Source organism: Dreissena polymorpha, chromosome 9 (genome assembly GCF_020536995.1).
Source record: "Dreissena polymorpha isolate Duluth1 chromosome 9, UMN_Dpol_1.0, whole genome shotgun sequence".
NCBI lineage: Eukaryota > Metazoa > Mollusca > Bivalvia > Myida > Dreissenidae > Dreissena > Dreissena polymorpha.
The window spans coordinates 38,745,297-38,767,138 of NC_068363.1; the positions used below are offsets into that span (position 1 = coordinate 38,745,297).

At 34.2% G+C, this 21,842-nt stretch overlaps 1 protein-coding gene across 2 annotated transcripts in view; it reads left to right on the forward strand.

The window, feature by feature from the left end:
* LOC127845466 (uncharacterized) overlaps window positions 1-11,891 on the forward strand; it is a 60,656-nt gene extending 48,765 nt beyond the window's left edge. Inside the window, exons 1-3 of one of the 2 annotated variants that reach the window (XM_052376395.1) lie at window positions 2,021-2,496; window positions 7,717-8,699; window positions 10,237-11,891. In XM_052376395.1, the coding sequence (XP_052232355.1) occupies window positions 2,363-2,496; window positions 7,717-8,699; window positions 10,237-10,589 (1,470 nt within the window). In that variant the 5' untranslated portion in view covers window positions 2,021-2,362 and the 3' untranslated portion in view covers window positions 10,590-11,891. Of the gene's footprint in view, window positions 1-2,020; window positions 2,497-7,716; window positions 8,700-10,236 lie in introns of those variants that run through there. The other variant, XM_052376394.1, reaches the window with a different exon arrangement.
* Window positions 11,892-21,842: the final 9,951 nt, after the last annotated feature.

Here is a 21,842-nt window from a genome sequence, read left to right on the forward strand (position 1 = left end):
AAGAGGCTGATTGAACTTAGGGCATTTGGTCCAACCATTCAAACAAAATTCTGCAATATATTTAAAATAATCACAATACCCCTTATTGTGTACACACTCCACATGTTTTTTGACACCGAGGCAATATAGATGCAAAAGTTGTCAATCAGTAACGAGTGAATTTGATAGATACTTTCAGTGGCTTTGTGGCAGTCTGTTTGCTTTGTTATGCTCATCAGAATCAAGGGTCCCTTCGATTTTTTAATTCACGATAAAATGATGACCACATACTATGTAGAACGATGAAAGCAACTGGGTGAAGTCCTCGTTGAAATTGTGCATTTGCTTAAAGGAAAGACATTTATTATTTGCAAGCTGTGATCACACTTAATAGTAAGATTCAGTTAAAAAATGATGATTTTGTTATAAATCAACGGGTATAACAACAACAATAATTACTGCCACATTGTACTGAATCTCAGTATTGATTAAACAAATAGGTTCTTATAAATATCAAAGTGTATGAGTATATAATTGAGAAAATATTCAAAGCAGTAATAAATATAGGGCTACTATGCCCATACTAAGTGTTCATTAACTATGATACTAATACAACAGAATGCTCTGGCTATGATTTTGAACTTTGGTCATGAGATTAAACAAGCAAGCATATAAATACATGAAAATTATTAACTTAGATATTCATGCAATGGGACAAATAATTTTAAATTTCAAGATGACAAATATCAACACATATATAACAGCATTTTGAACAATTTTTTTCCGAAATCAAACATAAGAGAACATTTAACAAGTCATGGATAAACATTAATGAAAGCATACTTGAAAGAATTTCATGTTTATGTGGGCCTTACACTCCATTATATGTGGTATTAAGCAAAAAAAATAAAATTTGTTTGCCACACCTGAAGGGATTGTTCTTCGTTTTTTTGGTTGGAAAGTGTTTATATAAAATTATGTACCATATTTAATTATAAAGAACTTATCTTAAACCACACAGCACACAGCTTATATATGTGATATATGCCATCAGATTGTAGTATGTTACAAACATTGTTGAAATCATGCCAATGTGATCAAAATTAGCATTGTTCCATTAGCCAGTTGAGCTATCTTGTTCAATGTCGGCCCTCTTTTTAAAATAGTTGTCATATTTTGTTTTTAATTTCATATTGCATTTAATTACGAGAGTTTAGCCGTAATTTTGTGTTAACAATAAGTAAACTGGCAAAATAAACAATATTATGTTTATGCTGAAGGATCAGATGTGTGAATAATTCATAAAACCATCTGTATAATGGGTCTGTGTAAAAAGCAGGTTTAAAGTAAGTTTATGTCACGCTACAAATCTCATTCACTGCAGAACATAATCTGAATGTCACTCGAGCCAATACTCTGTTGACAGCTTACAATGTTAAACTATTTACTTGTATCGGACCAATGAATGTCATTTGAAGCTAAGCTTGGTTTCTGTTCGGATCTAAATTATAATTTCTAGACTTTTAAAGGGGCCTTTTCACAGATTTTGGCATTTTTTAACTTATTCATTAAATGCTTTATATCGATAAATGTAAACATTGGATCGTAAAAGCTCCAGTAAAAAATCAAGAATAAAATTAAAAAAAGGAAAAGAACATTGCCCGGAACAGGTTTCGAACCAGTGACCCCTGGAGTACTGCCAGAGTCCTGAAGTAAAAACGCTCTAGCCTACTGAGCTATTCCGCCGAGTACACGTACTTGACGTATTTTATACCTTATATAAGCAATCTTCGTAGTTTCACAAAATTTAACGACAAAAACAGAACTTTCCAAATTATTCAATCGTTTCGCGTTGCAACGCTTTATAATTTTTAGGTTTTAAAATCGTCAAAAGATGCATATAATGGCTATATTAGACCATGGTAAATGTTCAGTATTACTGTTTCCTCACAATTATCATAACTAAAACGAAAATTTGCGAATTTGAAACAACTTTTTTCAATTTTGTCAATTTACCAAAGCGTGAAAAGATCCCTTTAACACACAATTGAAAGTTTTTTTTTAAATGCTTGGCTTATTTAATACAATGTGTTGTTTTTTTTAAATGTTATACAGCCATACCATGATGTTACATTTCATTTTTATTATGGTTGCTTAAACTTCATTATTAAACATCGCAAACTTTTCAGTGGGTTCTGTTGCTGATGGCCATGTTTTGGATAATGAATATTGTTGTTCAATCTGCGAGGGTCATAATAAGGAGATAAATGCAGTATTTTACTGTAAAAAATGCAATAAATTTTACTGTGGACAGTGTATTAAGTATCACAGAAATTATGGAATATGGTTTTATAAAAAATCTCCTTATGGCAAGGATGAAATCATGAAGTGGCCACTTTCTAAGAAAATGGAGAATTATCTCAGAACATGTGATATTCACAAAGATGAACAATTAACTAAATTCTGCCAGGACCACACTCGGCTGTGCTGCTCTAAATGTGTTGACCTTGATCACAGGTATTTTAAATATATATTAACTTCTTGAATATAATGTATATTTCAATACCAATAATTGTACCGCATTAAGCAATAGTGACTAGCAATATTCAGTCATATTGATAATATTCTTAATGGTGTGGCAAAATGCTGTGGTAGCTAATTGCTACCTAGAGACATTTTCTGTCTGTTTCTTACTGTGGCTTCTAAAAAAAGCATCTGTTGTGATTTAACTCCCATTTATTCAAATCATTATGTTGTTAATTATTCCAACCATGGTGTGGATAAGCATGTGCAAAGTAGCATTTAAATCAGTTTTTTAATTAAATAAAAAGTTTGATGTTATCATTCACACAAAAATCCACCAGTTTTAGAAAATAGTTTGGTCATGTGAAATTCAATCAACATTTCAGTTTACATGCCAATTGATCACTTTTGATTGTTGTTTAAGTAAGAACAGCGTCCAGTGCGTGCTTTTCAGATTACATGATAATGTATGTGACTGACGTTCCGATAGAAAATAGAAATAAAACATGTCCCACAACTCACTCAACTTCCAGAATATAATTAATCGTTATGTTTATGACACTATTGTCTGTTCAATCTTAGTCAGAATTTGATTTGTGGTGCGAATGGTATGTGGACAGACATTGAATATTGTTTGTGAGTGTTGCAACACCAGTAATATTGTCCTAGCAATTTTGACCAAATGTCCCAATTTTGGAGTGAAAAATTAAGGCATGCATGTAAAATTGATATATTGATTATCAATAATCCAGCCTGATAGGTCAGTTGGTCTTTTGTAGTAATCGACAACAAATCACAGGATTCTCGGGTCGGTTACTCGCGCGGCCTCTTTACTTGTGTAATTATGAAATTATATTACAGAGATTATTTACCTACCTCTGACTTAAATGTTGCAGTAGTCCGTTAATGAAATTAGTATATGCACTGGTTAATAGTTAACCAGCTAATCCAGGAAAGTGTAAGTTGCTTAATTAAACACCGTTTCATCTCTGAAATACTGATGAAAAAGGCTTAAAACCCAAACAAACCAACACAACAAACACATAATCACACCACTGTGATAAAAAATGCAGACTTTATTGCACTTATCATATAACACTTGTACAATATATATTGATCAATTTAAATTTGAAACATTTGTGTTTGTTACATCATTTCCTGTTAAGTTGCATTAAAGCAATTAAACATGCTGCACTGAAATTTCTTGGCCAGGTGACAGTTTTGCCACAGACGAAAAGACATTCTTGTTAAATATTAGAAAACAACCTTTAATAATAAACTTTATGCCTAATATTAAGGGACATGCACGCAATCTTCGTAAAAACGAAATGAGATTTTTTATGTTCACGTTATACACTTTCATGGCATCATATGTGTTACAATTTTATTGCAAATGTTTCAAAGTTATTAAGGTAATTGTAATAACACGAACCTCTTGCAGTATGTGAACCATTTTTAGTTTTTTGCGAACAACTTAATTCCAGGCGTTTCAGGCCAGTTTTCCTATCTACGATAAATCTGATAACTGCCGCATCTTCCGCATCTTCGCCGAAAAGGAGTTGTATAATTTATGCAAGAGAATTGTGTTCAATTATATACATCCACAAATGGAAACATACTGTGACAATCGTGTTAAATAGAATATGCTTGAACGGAGCGTATATAGAAAAGAATCAATACACAATGTTTCTTTTACACGCGTCGCGGAAGACAATGTTTATGAATGCTTAAAATAGTCCACCATCTGCTGCGTCTTAATGACGTGGTATTTTTGCTCAGCACAGGGCATTCATAATCTGAGGCTATTAACAGATGCGGAAAAATAAACTATTGCTGATCAACACGGCGTAGGGAGAGTCCAATACACTGTCACGCGTCTATTGAGTAACCTTTTTAATTGTGCTGGCTACTACAACGGTGTAAAATTTGATATGCCTGGGAAAAGTTATTTTGTTCTCAACAGTTAGCGGCGATCTCTCCTGTATTTTCAATTGCACGTTTGATAACAATTCAGCAGAATAAGGTTAAGATTGTTTATATTAACAGTTCTCAATTTATAAAACGTTGAACATGAGTTCACCAATAACTACAGGCTGGTATACTATAGACAACACCACTAATGCTTTATAATCGCAGAACTAAATATAAAAACCAACTAAATATTACAAGTAATATCTATAAAAAAGATATTCGGCGTAAATGCTGAATTTGAAAGAAAATTTGAGAGTTTACGTTTCTATATAATTAAATTGAAAACGAAAGTGTTTTTTCACTTTTTAGTCGCATATTCACCGCATGAAATGTGTGTTATTAAAGTCAAACCACACGTGTTAGCAGAAACAAAATTAACTACAGGATTTCACACTATATGTGTTCTCACATGGCTTATTATGAGTTAATTTCTTAAGCATCAAACTTTTATGTATGCTTATATTGGATTAACATGCAGTTGTCTTCTGACACATTCCAATCACACTTTCATAACCGTGTCATGCAAAAATTGGTATTATGGCGTTACGGTAAGCATAGCTCAACCCAGCATTTGCACAGTCTTGTCAGAGGCGATGCTTTCCGCTATGAAATCACTCAAGGTTTTATGGGCACATTATGTATCGCCTGACCAGACTGAGGGATGCGACGGCTGGGTGGGCTAAAGGTATAGTGTCGCTTATGGCATAAGACCCATGTTCGCATGACGCGGGACTTTAAAAATCTCATTGCGGTTTGTAATTGGCAAATTTAGCGCAATGCTTTCGGATATAAAATTGAAATCAAAATATCAAATATAGCAAACTGGCAAAAAAAGGGTAGCCTATTCAGGCGTTCAGGAATGATTTCCAGAGGTGCTGACCGAGTACTGCAAACATTTGTGGTTAGATAATGAAACCATGGTCCTCTAATCGTGACACTATACTATTTCGGTAGTGTTTGTGTTCATCTTGCAAGATAAAAATGTGTTTTTCGATAGTCAATTATGTCTTCCCATGACGCTTTATCGACCGAGTACAGACCATTAAATTCTGCGATGGATTTTAACGCGTAAGTGTAAATGAGCCACACTTTGTGTCTATGTGTCTAACATGCAGGGAGTAGACTGGACTTATTTACACTGAACTGTGTTGTATCCTTTACGCTGTGTACAGACGCAGTGATGTATCCAAAAATCAGGGGATTTCTCTCGAATTAGTCTATGAAACATAAGAATGTATTTATTCATGTCTGCTGGCATAAAGGTCATTTGAAACAGCTACACAGAAAACGCGCATTAGTATTCTATACCGATGTTAAGGGCATAAACCACATAAAAACTGTATTGTATGCACTAGTAGAAATTCTTCAGAAAACATGTTTTAAAAAAGTTATTGGGAAAAAAGCACCACTTACTGGTGCGTTTACATCGATTGACATCAATTTGTGAAAACCATAAAGTCATGTGATCCGGCACTCTGAATATGTGTCAAGGCCGAGTTCAAACTGTTGTGTTATTTGTGTGTAGAAAGTAGATTGCTAGATGAACAATAAGAAAATCCTTTGTGCCACTACAGAGACCAGATTTCATGACCCAATCTGGACAAAATGAATGTGCATCTTGACCAAGTCTGAAAGTGTGTCACATGCGTCTAGAAACTATGGAACCGAGTCATTTCTTTAATTAAATTCTTACCACTCTAGCAGCAGAATGTATGGCTTATTCTTAATGAAACTTAATCAGATTGTTGTTGTTGACAATACAAAGTCAATGTTTGAATTTGGGTCAAGTGGGGTAAAAAAATTGACCACCAATCGAAGTCTCCCACAATTCATGTCCAGGACATCAGATGAGCCTTAAAGCACCCTCTTTGTACATAATATCTGTGTCTTTAATTGTAATATGACATGAGGCCTACATTCCTTATACACAGAAGGAAGTCAAGTGTGGTCTAGTATGCAACCAATTATGAAAGGAACTAACCAAACGTTTTGAAAATATTAGATTCAAAGAAATTGTTTCATAAACAATAACATGTTTAAATGCGGGATCAAATACACATTTGAAAAAAACACTTGCAATTTGTCCCTTGCCTTACATCAGACAGTAACTTCTTTCTTGATTTAAGTTTATGGAGTTTCAATTTGAGTCAATATACTTGTAGTTTGTACAATAAATCTGTTCAAACGACTGATTGTGTTTATGTGCTAGTCCGGTGTTTATTTTTACAGTATTTAACAATAACTATGATATCAAACCCTTCTCACAGTGTTGTTTTTCTCAACATTATGGGAATGGGGCGGATCCCTTTTGATATGGAAAATTTGCGGCTTTTTAACAAACATTGGGAAATTAATGTTGTTGTTTTGCTAAACAATGCTTAAACATTGAGAATAAAAGTGTTTTCAGTATAATTTGTTATGGTTGAACGTATATGGATAAAAGTTGAACAAAATATTGAGATGTAAAAAAATAAGATTTTTTGGTAATCTTCCATTGGGTATGTTTGGCTCCTATTTGAGAAAAATATAAAAAAAAATCATTGGGAATGGAGCCGTTTACCGGACCTGATTTTGAACGGAAAAAAAACACCATCTTCATCTTCTTATGAATGAAGCTAATATCATTTAATGCAAGAAAAGGATTAGTTAAGAGGAATAAATTTCTCATAATATAAAACCTTTAAAAAAGATAAATATTATAGTAAAAGAGTAATATCAACGGCTTATGCAAAAACATATTTTCATGTAAACTTAGATTGTCATTTCGTTAGAATTATTTTAATTTGAAACACTGAAAACACTTAAGGACTTAATAAAAACCACATTTTGTCCCAGAGCACTTCAATGTGGTTGGAAATTCAGAAGAAGTAAAATATACATAGCTTTATGTCATACATATGCATTCCATTAATGACATTACTATAGAGTGGTAGTACCGTTATACTGTCCAGTTTGTTCAATGAGGTATGCATTATTTCCCAAACGCACAATATATAGATATATATGCTTTTATATTTTTTTAACAATAATCAATATAGTCTTGCTTCTAGAAAAGTAACATTGTGAATTTAGGGAACATGCATTGTTATTGTATGTGCCTACATTTTGTTATTTTTAGTTATAATGCCCCTTTAAATTTGTATTATAATTACAATATTTCAGGGGTAAGTGTTGTCTATTGTCCAGTTGATTTTATGCTTTTGATTACTATTATATAACTAACTGTCTTCCGTTTTTTTTCAGATTTTGCATACAAGTGACCACATTACCTCGGGCTGCCACAAAAAAGTCAACCGACTTCAAGAACCTGTCTGTCAAAACTGAAAATAATATTTCACACTTGAAACGGTTTCAGACCTATCTGGAGGACAGAATGGAGTCTCTAAAGGTTTCGTTCAATGAACATGAGAGGCTTATTGTGGATCGTTTGCGTGTAAATATAATATCGTATTTACGCGAATGTGATACAAGAACAGTTAATACAACACAGGAACATATACAATACCCAATCAGTGAAATGCGTGAGGAAATCAAATATTTATTAGCAGATTTTGAGAAAAGCACTATTAAGGAGAAGAAAGAAGAGCTAAACCTGAAACAAGCTCCTCTCAAGGTTGTGAGAAACAGTTGCATCAGGCTTCACTATGAATTGTTCCATCTCCATGTAGCCATACCGAAAGTACTGGGTAAACCTGAACTCTCATTTATTGCCAGTAAAAGATGTCTGGAAAAAATACAACAGTCTGATATATTTATAAAAGAGTACTTTTCAAACAATGTTTTCACTGTGAATGAGAAGTCTGTGCAAAATGTGAAAATTCCAAGTGATTCAGACATATGCTCCATCTCAGCTATATGTGCTCTCCGTGATGGGCAGGTACTGATTGCAGACAGAGTTAATAAGAGAGTCAAGCTGCTGAACGAGCAGTACCAGGTGGTGAGTCACTGTGGTGTGATTGCTGATATATGGGACATGTGTCCAATCACACCCAGTGAGGTTGCAGTGGCTGTGGATGATCTAGGTAACACACATGAGGTCCAGTTAATCACAGTCATCCAGAGCGAGCTGGTTTCAGGAAGAAAACTTCAGTTGCAACATAGATGTAGAGGTATTGCTCACCATCAGGGAGACCTGTTTATTGCATCTGGTACTGCTCTGTTCAAGTACACAGTGAATGGCCAACTAGTCGGTACACTCTATGAAGATCAATCAACTGATGATACAGGTATTATCATAGTGGATTCTGTTATTCATCCTGATAACATTCGTAATATGTACAGGGGTTTTCTAGACATTTCGGAATAAGGAGTCTGGTCAAATTGGAATTTATGAAATCGCCAAATTTGGGATTTTTTATCGACAAAATGAACCGAATCGTTTTTTATGCCCCCTGACCGAAAGATCGGGGGTATATTGTTTTTGGTCTGTCTATTTGTGTGTCTGTGTGTCTGTATGTCTGTGTGTCTGTAACAAAACTTTAACCTTGTTCATAATTTTTGCAATATTGAAGATAGCAACTTGATATTTGGTATGCATGTGTATCTCACAGAGCTGCACATTTTGAGTGGTGAAAAGTCAAGGTCATCCTACAAGGTCAAAGGTAAAAAATTATCAAAGTGGTGCATTAGTGGGCATTGTGTTTCTGACAAACACATCTCTTGTTTAACAACAAATATTGACACATCCTGCCTTTACCTCGCCATTTTGTAAAAAAAATCATATAAATAATAGTTATATACTTGTTAGGCGATTATAAAATAAAATACAGATATAATAATGCTAAGACACTTCTTTCTTAAAAAGAAAGGAAATTGAGATTTTTTTGTACACTATATGTTTGGGATCGGGTCCGTTTTAGGGCCAATTTTACATAGCAGAAAACTACCTGATGTATTATAAAGTATTTGTTATATAATCTGCCCTTTGATTGCTACAGCAGCCAAAATAATACATGTGTTCAGAATTATTGATTTATAACCATGAGTAATGAAGTATTTTGACAGTCACTACATGACATGTCTATAAATAGAAACTGAGTTCCTGAGAAAGAGACACTTTCTGACCTGGTGTTTATTTTTATGGTTGTCAGATTACTGTAGAGTGCAATATGTTTTATAAATAAAAAAATCATATAAAATGGACACTCTTTAAATTGCTGTAGCTGGATTTTAAGAAGTTTTCAAACGTATGTATATAATTATGAAGATTCATTTTAACAACTTGCTTGTGTAAATGGTTTAGTGAACAACTAGATAGAAAACCGTCAATATTGATTTGTTGTTTGAGATATAATTTTGTATGTTGAAAACACTTTAAAAACACAAATAAAGTCGTAACACGGCACATGTATGAAGCATGTATGCTTGTGTCAATTTTACTAGTGTCAGTACATCGCTATCACATTTGTACATGTGTGGGAAATCTATAGTTGTTGCATATATTAACATTCATAATATACACGTATTGATTGAACTGTGGAATAGTTCCATATCTGTAATTGTTTCTATCTGTGTAATTGTGCTACACTTCATGTCTAACTCACCAGTCGCTTTTCAACTTGTTAAACGTCTACACAATAACACTGGTACTGAAGTATCTTTTCACACTTAACTATTGCATTATTTGAATGTATGCATATGTTTTAGATGGGTAAAGGCATATTTATAGCAACATATGTGTAATACAATATCACTGCAATATGTTTAATAATATTACTTAACATTTACATTAATTCAATACCTTGATGTTACTCTGTTTTGCAGTAGACAAGTGTGCTGTGAGTCCCACAGGGGACAAGCTGTACATTACAAGCTGGACCCAGTCCAAGCTCCTCACCCTGTCCAGGGATGGCAAAATCCTGGCTACATTGACAGACACAGCACTAAACCACCCACGTGGGGTACATGTGACCCCTGAAGGCCAGGTGCTGGTCTGTGGATGGTTTTCCAACACTGTACTACAGGTGGACATGGAGGGGAAGATGAAGCTGGCAACTCTGGCTACAGAGTGGGATGAAATGGTGTGCCCAGAGTCAGTCTGCTACAGCAGCACTACATCCTCCATCATTGTAGGTCAGTGGGAACGCAACATCATCATTGTGTTCAGAGTGGAATAGTGTGTACGTGTATGTATTAGTTGTAATATGTCATTAGTAATTCAATGACAATGTGTTGTTTAGCATTCGAGCATAGTAGTGTGTGATATTACAATACAACATTCAGTGTGTAGTTAAATATAACAATAATTTATGTACACATATTGTTTTCTGCTTATACAATGTGAGGGTTTTTGTTAGAACATTAGATCTAATGCAAATTATGTTATGTTGTCATAACATTTGTGTCATTTTGGTCCTAAAATTTCGTTCTTGTAAACTTTGCAGGAAAAAACAAAGCATTTAAACTCAAAATTTAATATGTGTACATAGATGCACATGTACATAACAACTGAGGCTATTTTTACACTTTCATTTCCATAAACACCATGCCATGTAAGAAATGTATATGGATGAATACTTTTTTTTTATAAAATATGAAATTGTTTAAGTAATCTTTGGAGATGTATATATTGATATTTTATGCAATGTTAACAGAAAGGTTACACTTGGTGTGAGATTTATTAATGTGCCATGTTTTATGCTGTTGAACATTTGTTATTGATTTTCAATACATTTATATAAAAGTGGGTGAGTCCTAAATATACATACAAGAAATACGTCAAGCTTTTCGGCTGCTCCAGTCGCTTCTGAGTCAAGACAACGATGCTCAGGATGTGGTGGACAAGAATGACCTGAATAAGCAGAAAAAAGACGCTTTTATTGTCAGGCCTTTTCTTGGTCACTTTGGGAAAAAATGCAATTTTAGAATTTTGAATTTGTTGGTGCGAAAAGTCCAATGATTTCGGAAAAAAACTAAATTAATATAACTCTTTCTTATACTTCAAATTATAAGTATAAAATCATATTATGATAATATACATTTTTATGCCCCCGAAGGGGGGCATATAGTGATCGGACTGCCCGTCCGTCCGTCTGTCCGTCCGTCTGTCCGTCACACATGCGTTTAGGTTTCGAAACATGCTCATAACTTCTATGTCGCTTCAGATAGCAATTTCATATTTGGCATGCATGTGTATATGAACAAGGCCTTTCCATACGCACACAAATGTTGACCCCTGTTGACCCTTGTGACCTTGATCATGAACTTAGGGTCCGCGTTTAGGTTTCGAAATCAGCGTTTAGGTTTCGAACAAAGCTCATAACTTCTATCAAGCGTTTATAGGGGGCATATGTCATCATATGATGACAGCTCTTGAATTTTGATCTAATTGAAATATAATTGAGATATAATAATCATAAGGCATCATAATGCGTGGATTTCTCAGTTTGGACAAATAAATGAGGAATTTGTGTCAGTTATTTTCTCATGTGTTTGTGTTAAATTTGTGGATCACTCCACCCTTAAAATCAACAAAACATAATGTCCCACTAATAAAATAAAGATTTGACAGTGTACCTGTGTATTAAGAATGTTAAAGATGAAGTTGACAAGAATTATGTGATTTCACATAAAGTAAAATGGCGCCTATTCTTCTGTATATCCTGTTTACAGCACGACTTCTTTTACTTGAGGATCAAAAACTCAAACCCTTCTTCAGCTCGATGCTTTCCAACTTACCATACAGAAACCTCAGTCACACAACACCCTGAGAATTTCTGTCATCCTCATGAGGCTTTGAGTTTTTATAAAGTTGTGAGATATTTAATTAAGCTTATATGATTGGAATCTATTCCATGGAATGCAATTGTTCCCAATAAGAAGGACCCCGGCCTCATTACCAAAACAGTGTTAGAAAAGCTTTAGAGTTAGTTTTTTTCATGCATGCTATTGCAAAAAATGTAAGGTTTAATGTTATGGGAAAACAGGACTCAATGCATGTGTATAAAGTGTTGTCCCAGATTAGCCTGTGCAGTTTGCACTGACAAATCAGGGGCAACAGGTTCCTCTTTTATGGAATTTTTAATACAAAGCAAGTTTCTTTCTAAAAAAAAATCAATCTTTGCAGACATTCCATGATTAGCCTGTGTGGCTGCACATGTTAATGCAGGAAGACACATAGTGCAATATTTATTAAGCCCTGTTTTCTCAGAGCAAGACAGATACAATCTGTTACAGAGTTTTACAAGGTGGTACAATGTGAGCATCGTTTTTGGAAAACGGGGCTTAATACATTGTAAGTGCAATCCACAGGTAAGCCTATGCAGTGTTCACACAGACCAATCAAGTATGATAGTTTCTGCTTTGTGGAAATTTTCGTTTAAAGGGATTTTTCCTGAACAAAAATCAAGTCTGATTAACAGTGTCGTCTCGGGTAAGCCTGTGAGGACTGCGCAGGCTAATTTTGGACAACACTTTACGCATGCATTAAGCCCAGTTTTCCCAGAACAGGGCAAAAGGTAAGTCTGCTTCCAGTCTGTTGTATAGGGGCATTTATAAATTCGGATCAGAACAAATCTGGTATAACAAACAATATGATTAAAACGTGGTTAATGAGACAATGATGTTCATGTACATGCACATAAAAAATAATTGTTAAGCGATACTTATGTGAGCAATGTATGATATTTTTTATTACTTACCGTAAATGGGTAGTCAAGCTAGTAAACAAAGTCTTATTAGATTGTGGAATCTTAATTTATTTAAATAAATAAAAATAGAAAAATGTAAGAATACAATTAAAAACGTATGTAGAGAAGCTATTGATGTATTCGGTCTTGTTCATAGATTAACAGAATTGCAATTTTCAAATTATTATAATATATTCAGCAGTTTATAATAGTATTAAAACTAAGGAATATACCTGACTGAGAAAAATATTAAAATTATTGATCTTAATGAACAATCATATATCAAAGTAAAAAAACAAACATCAAATAAAGCATTGCTTTATGAATTATAAAATCGTTATAATTTGGTAGTTGTTCAGGACAAGTGGTCTGTAACGGAATTTTACCCCCAGGTGTATGTGAACAGCCATTGTTCTCCTTCTTTATAAAGTGCACATAAAAGGCACCTTCTTAGATGCTAGTGGACTTATAAAATAAATATATGACGAATGATGCTTCCTAGACACTACATGATGCAGGAACACAATTTGACAGGTCGCGAAATTATGCAAAATTTACCTGAATAACATTCCAGCCACACTGGATCCACTACCGTTGTTTTTAATACAACTCAGAAAGACAATAAGGATTGAAAACTTACTTATTGCCATTAGGAATTGCATTTGTAATCTGTAAATCCTCCATGATTTCGAATTTATGGAAGCATATTTGTGCCACTACTTACCAGATGTAATAACGTGAAAATAATGGCGGATTTCGCGAAAAAAAAACGTTTTTCTCGATAGCAGATAAATGTTCACGAAAAGAAAATAAATTATGTTAACACGAATTTTTCCCTGTTAGTGCTCTAAACTGCCACCACATAAAGATAAATTAAAGTGTTTACGAAAATAAATCACTTATCTCGAAAACATATAACTTTTCATGAAACCTTACTTTTCGTGAAAACTTTTCACGAAACCTTAAAAAATTCGCGAAAATTGCCAGGTCTAAAAATAGATGCACTTCAGAGCCTTTAACGTGAATACCTAACGTGGTGTTCTACGCGTGGTCTGTTAGTATGTTTTAATTAACTTATACAAAATAGATCTATTAATTGTATAATATAGTGATATTAATTGTTATTAAAAATGTTTGAAATGTGTTTGTTCTACACTTCTTTTATAAATATAATTTGGGAAGGCACGTATTCATAAAAATCAATGTTTTCATTGGTAAACTTATATTTTTTGTTACAGCTGTCCCAGAGCTTTTTTTTTACTTTTTGCTGTGTCTGAGGCACTTGATAAAACCTTGTAAGACCTAAATTATTTAACATGAAGTGTTAAAAGTGTTAGTATGGTCTTGTGTGAGTGTTTTTGTTTTGTTCTTTTCAGAGTATTACCTATCCTAGAATTCCAACATGCCAGATTTTCAGAGATAGATATTGCGATACCTTTTAAGACTGTGAGCACATGCTGTGCTACGTTTGCAGCTGCAAAGAAAGGGGTTCGATATGCCCCATTTGCAAGTGTCAGTTCAACATGTCAAAAAACGGTTTTACTTAATAAAACTATATTTCTTGGACTGATTTATGGCGAGGGAGTAGTTGGGTACGATTGATTAACCAATGAAAACCAAGATGTTTTTTTTTATACAGCAGTAACCAAGCTCATACTATGTACTATGTAGTTTTAATCAATATTTAATGAAAAGTGTTAAGAAATACCCAAGGAGGGTGACACTCATGATATTATCATGTTTTTTTCATTATTTTGGAAATTAGGTTTTACACACTTGAGCACAAAGTATTTCTTCTTTTGATTTTCTTGCTGTCCTGTTGGTAAATAGTTTTACATAGACTTATTTAGCGCCATCTTGGCCTTGTATATTTGACTTGAGGGTTTTAAACATGAGATGCCAGCATATATGTTCATGTATACTTGTGTACTGTTGTATTGTGTTTTATAATTGCTATGTTTTTACAATTCTTATAGAGCACTTATTAAACCAGGGTATCTTAAGTGTGGATATTAATTTGTTCAAATTTGGATATTGATTTCAAATTTCTAAATGTCAGATTGACATTACATTGGTAAATATTTGGATATTTTTATATATAACATAGTTTGTTGAAATTTTTCCAGATTTCATTTTTTACACAATGAAAGTGTATATTTTAGCAATAGTGTCAAATGAACAAATTTATGACAATGGAAGTCATTTTTGATAAGGCTGAAAATAATGAATATTGTAAAATTAACTATAAAATACATTTTCAATTCATCCAAACATTGCTTGATAGCTGGTAGAAATATTCCTGCTAATGAAAAGAAAACTGTGTCCCTTTATGTAAAACGGTAATTTTTTTAGAATTTTATTCTTGAGAACAAAGTTAAAACTTAAGTTTTCTGATAAAAAATGTATTCCTTTAGTAACATTTAATACAATGTTAATGTATACTTTTAGAAACATTTTAATAAAAAAATAGCAAATACTTATGAACATAAATGTTATACATTGTCATCTTTGAGATTATTAAATAAAGCTTACTCAGTTTAAAAGGCCTGTCTGTGAAGAGTTTGAAATAGTTCTGTATTACACAAATTTTCAAGTTTTTTTCGCATTTTATATCCTTCAGTTTAAGTTGTTATCCCCCCTGATAGGTCGGAGGGGGATATGGGAATCGCGATCGTCCGTCCCTCTGTGTGTCCGTCCCTTTTTTGTCCGGATCATAACTCTGCCATTTATCACTAATCAAATTTCACTCATCCTGCAACGAAGGCTCCCTACTATTAGACGATGTGTCTCGCCGTAAATTAAGATTGCTACCCCCAAGATCAATGTCACACTTATAGGTCAAATGTCCATATATGACAATATGATAGTGTTTCGCGTCCAGAGCATAATTTCGTCATTTATCAAGCAAATTTCTTTTAACTTGGCAAAAGTGATCCCCATCATAAGACGATATGTCGCGCTTTACAAACCAGGGTCCCTACCTCCAAGGTCAAGGTCACTCTTATAGGTCAAATATCTATTTATGACAATATGATACAGTTTGTGGTGTCCGAAGCATAACTTTGTCGTTTATCAAGCAAATTTTAATTAACTTGGCTCAAATGTTCCCCATTATTTGATGATGAGTGGCACATAACAACCATGTCCCATTCTTCAAAGTCAAGGTCACACTAATAGGTCAAATATCTATATATGACTATATGATATAATGTTTTGTGTCCGAAACATAACATCTTCATTTATCAAGCAAATTTCATCTAACTTGGCACAAATGTTCCCCATCATTTGCCTATTTGTCGCGCTTAACACCCAGGTTCCTACCCCCAATTTCAAGGTCACACTTATAGGTCAACTGTCCATATATGACAATATGATATAGTGTTTCGTATCCGGGGCATAACTTCGTCATTTATCAAGCGAATTTCATTTAGCTTGGCACAAATGTCCCCCATAATTAAACGATGTGTCACGTTCAACACCCAGGTCATAACCTCCAAGACCAAGGTCACACTTATAGGTCAAATGTCTATATATGACAATATGATACAATTTTTTGTGTCCAAAGCCTAACTTCGTCATTTATTAAGCGAATTTTAATTAACGTGGCACATATGTTACCCATCATTTGACGATGAGTAACGCTTAACACCTAGGTCCGTACCTCCAAGGTCAAAGTCACACTTATAGGTCAAATGTCTATATATGACAATATGATACAAGCTTTTGTGTCCTGAGTCAAGCAAATTTCATTTAACTTGGCACAAATGTTTCCCATCATTAGATTATATGTTGCTTTTAACACCCAGGTCCCTACCTCCAAGATCAAGGTCACTCTTATAGGTCAAATGTCCATATATGATTATATGGTACAATGTTTCGTGTCTGGAGCATAACTTCGTCATTTATTAAGCGCATTTCATTTAACTTGGTTCTAATTTTTTTCCCCATCATTAGACTATGTGTCGCTCTTAACACCCAGGTCCCTACCTCCAAGGTCAAGGTCACTCTTATAGGTCAAATGTCCATATATGATTATATGGTACAATGTTTCGTGTCCGGAGCATAACTTTGTAATTTATTAAGCGCATTTCATTTAACTTGGTACTATTGTTCCCCATCATTAGACAATGTGTCGCGTTAAACACCCAGGTACCTACCTATAATGTCAAGGTCACACTTATAGGTCAAATCTCCATATATGATACTGTTTCATGTTTCATTCGTGTCTGGAGAATAACTTCGTCATCTTTCAAGTGAATTTTATTTAACTCGGCACAAAGGTTCATCATGATTGTCCAGGGTGTCATGCTTAACAGCCAGGTCCCTACCCACAAGGTCAAGGTCACACTAAGACTTATAGGTTAAATCTCTATTTATGGTACAATGTTTCATGTCCTGCCTGCGTCCGTAGCACAATTTCGTCCGCGAAGTTCTTGTTTTTTTGGGGTTTTTTTCTTCTTATTTTCTTATCTTTTTGATAACATTGATTTCACATTGATTGCTATGCTGTGATATGACAAAAAGTCTGTCTTATTTTATATAAATTTTTTCTAAAATAAACAGTGTCATTATTAATTTTATTTGCCCTTGCTTGACTTAATCATGTTTATGTGTTTTAGCTCTACTTTTCGACGCATGTTGAGTTATTTTTGTCAGACCATTGTAGTTGAGGACATCAGTCTTGTTTAAGTGTGTGACTGGTGTCCATTTTTCAACAACTATCAAAGGTTTTCACCTCTAACTTTGAACACTTGCAGCCAGTTGTGTAAACTTTGATAAAAGTTATCATTGGTTATCTTTTTCAATATCTCTGGTGTTTGGATAATTTAATTTGGATTCCAGTTGTATAAAAAGATTCACGAGACCATTACATGCTTTGGATATTGTTTTGTTGTTGTTAAAGTTAACCAAGGTCTTAACCAATTTGGACAAATTTAAGCAGTGCGCAAAGATAACCGGCGGATAAGATATCCAAGTTTTATACAATGGGCTGTAGTTAACTATCAAAAGGAGAACACCAACTTGCAAGACAGATAATCCAAGAAATATTTTGGCAGAATTATGCCCCATTTTCAACGTATATTTGTTCACTTAGATTTTCATTTTATAATAATAATCTAGCACTGCCCTGAGAAAAGTCGAGTGTGTGGATGTCGAACGGTTCTTGTTTAAATATCAGCTTGATTACCATCAAACAAATTCAACTAATACAGCCACCTCTGACTTACCTTTGCACTTTCGCATACTCTGTGTAGTTGTACCTTAACAAATAGTTAGTTGTACATAACTATTAATGTATTTATCCATGTTTACTGGTGTGTTTTAGGTATGTTACTCAAAGGTCAAGGTCACATGTAGACTACTGCATAATAAAAATTAGTTTGGATATGAAACACTCTTATTGTATGGCATAAAACTGCTATTCTCACCCCACATTGGCGGAACAATGCAAGACGAGAAGTGCCTTATGACAACCCCTGCATTCAAGGGAACACGAGAAAATGACACCTGACAGCCCTCTGACACTACTGCAAGAAACAATGATATCAAATTTGACAGTCGTAATGAGTCAGTTTCTCTCGTTTATCTTTAGTCTTTACAGAACCGTCTCAAGGCTCACCTTGTGTTGCATTGTTCATACCGTATGCCCAAAAAATTTATAACTATCTGACAGTATAAGGGCGATTACCACACATGGGCAGAACAGAAGCATTCCATCGTTCATATGATATTTGAAAGTGTTACGCAAACAGTGCAGTGATCCAGAAATTATATTTCCAGACACTCTACCCATCGTGTAACAGTACTTCCCCCGTGACGGTATTGATTCCATATACACCGTAACCTGGTTTGTGTTTTATTTTTATTTCAGGGTGTTCATAACAAATAAAGCTAGCATTTTGGCCACATATTAAAATGATATTTTAAAGCGAAACTGACAAAACATGTATTGTTTTATTGACACACAATCATACATGGCAATGACAACGCATACAAAGCCAACAGCTTGTTTAAAACTAGTACTTGCTCTGCTTTCACATACAACTATATATATTAATTGACATTTTGTCAACCAATGCACAAGTTAGCCAGCTTGTAAGGAAGTATCATTAAGTTCATTTTTGTTTCATTTCCGTGTTAAACGAGGCGTTCAATGTACATGATTATTGCAGCAAAAAGCTCTGTTCCTTTTTCTCTGTTTCTAGGTGGGTATTGAAGATTCAAATCTCCGACAGCTGCTCTTGCAATTGTCAGGAACTCTTGTGATACACCAAGTTCTGGAGGGCGTTGAGAATACTCCCGTTCCACATCATTTAATTCCCTTTGGTCAACCAGTGATATTTTACAATCTCTTGCGCCATGTACTTCTGGCTGAAAGAACAACACCTCAGGTTTTCCTGCAGGACATGAAATTCGGTTATTTCGACGAACACAATGAGTATTCCAAATATTGCAAACTTCATTCAGGTCTTTACTAATGACAAGAAGAAAACAATATCTAATGCATTCTAAGTGCACACTATCAGATGTGTCCAGTAATCCGAAATCACTCATATCTTTAAAATGGTTCATCCAGACATTTCCACACATTTCTCTATGACTTCGCCAAAACCTCTCAATTCAGACATTTCTGTTAGATGAAACATAGACGAAGCTTTGGATCCCCTGGTACTGATCTGCGTCTGTCCATCGTAATGCCATTTGCACATCACGGACAATAGAATTTTCTATACCGCGTCACCGTAAACCCGAACTGGAATGCCATCAATTTCCCTAATGTAATCTAAATAAAAGCTAGATATGTACATCGGCAGCACCTTGTGAATCAATGAGTCCTAAAATAAGACGAACCATCTCAAATGTAGCTGCAAGTCCATGATTAATCAGGAGTCTTTGACGCATTTGCCGGTAACCAGCATTTTCACCGGAAGCTGATAACTCAAGCAATATTTCTTGAATAATTTCGTCGAGACTGTGCTGACTTTGGCCTCTAGTCAGGCGGTAACGTCTCAAGACTCGGAAAATTGATCGTTCGCTTGTTATTGTTCCATGTCGTATGGCCATAACTCCAAGAATTTCACGTATAGAATAACCTCTCTGACGATACAAAACAATAAGATGTGATGATGACATACCCCGAAGATCGGCGTCCTGAATATCGTATGCGGGCATGATCTGGAATAACCATAAAGAAAATTAGAGATCTATTATTCAAATAAAAAATCCAATGGTCTAACAGGTGGCTTTCCAAAAGGGGAAATTGGTACTGTACCGTTTTCGACCTTTGAACTCTAAATGTGACATTGACACTGTATAGACTGTTGCATTAATGAATACAGAAAAATCGCACATCCATTTCTCACCCAGTAATTTCCATTATTGTGTCTGAAAATAAATATGTAAAAACAGCTTCATGTATTTTCGTCAACAAAGATGCATTTACATAAAAAATAAAACAATAAAAGGAAACTTACTACTTGCTATAGTATGCACGTACACTCCAGTTCTTGGTCTGTAGGATAAAGACAATGTTCACCAATTGAAGAGCATCTATGTTTATATAACTGGCATCTTTCGCGAATTAATATTCATAATTTCATGAAGTTATCTGATTTCGAGAAAAGTTATTTGTTTTGCGAAATCTTCCATTATTTTCATGAACATTTTTTCTGTATGTGTTGGCAGTTTAGAGCACTACCATGCATAAATTCGTGTTAACAAAATATATTTATTTACGTGAAAATTTATCTGTTTTCGCAAAAAGAATTTCTTTTTCGCGAAATCCTCCATTATTTTCATGTTATTTTAAGTTGTTAAGTGGTGGCACAAATATGCTTCCATACGAATTAGTTTTGCTTTGGGCGCTCATTGTAGTTCATTGAAAATATTGAAAGTTGTTATTTTTGTACGCTCAAATATTGAACCTTACTGTTGTGGTTACACTGCACTATTGTTAGTGTCAAAAAAGGGAGCTGAATATATAAGGGTCTGAGTGCTTAAAGTATATTTCTAACGATGTAAACTTTTGCACCAAAACTAAGCATACAGCTTCAAAATGGCGTCCAAATGGTCGAAAGTTTAGATTTTCATATAAGGCCGAGTTTTTCCTGGTTTCTGATTGGCTGAATCTCGTATTGGCCGGCCTTTTTCCGTATTGGCCGTGTTTTTTCCATATTGGCCGCCTTTTTTATCGTATAAAGCGAGTTTCGAACTTTATTGGCGAGGCTCAACTTGTATTGTGCGAACAAATTAAAGACATTCTCGTCTAATATTATAAAGTTTATTAATAAATGTGTATATTTAGGGAAAACATCATCGATATGCCCCTTTAAAATGGCTTGTAATTTCGAAAAACAGAAACATTGTTTTGAATCAATTGTTAACTTGAGGTTGTCGATAGTTTCATTTATTTATACTTCCTTTCCTCGAAACATATCGTCCTTTGATATAACGGTTTAAGGCAAACCTCTCAACAATCCGGTACATCAATTCACAAAATAGGTTACATATTTTACCTAAAGCTATTTTAAGTTAATATTGTCCGTACAATGCTATATTTTTGACAAAGGAGCGTTGAAACGCATAAGCTGTCTTGAAAATGTTTATATAACGATGATCGCCTTAGGGATTTAAAAATGTATAAATTATCGTGGGTAACTATTGATTAATACTTTTTTGTGTTAAAGTGTTTCAAGTGTTACGTGTTATCACAGGTGGTATTTTAATGATATATATGTTCGC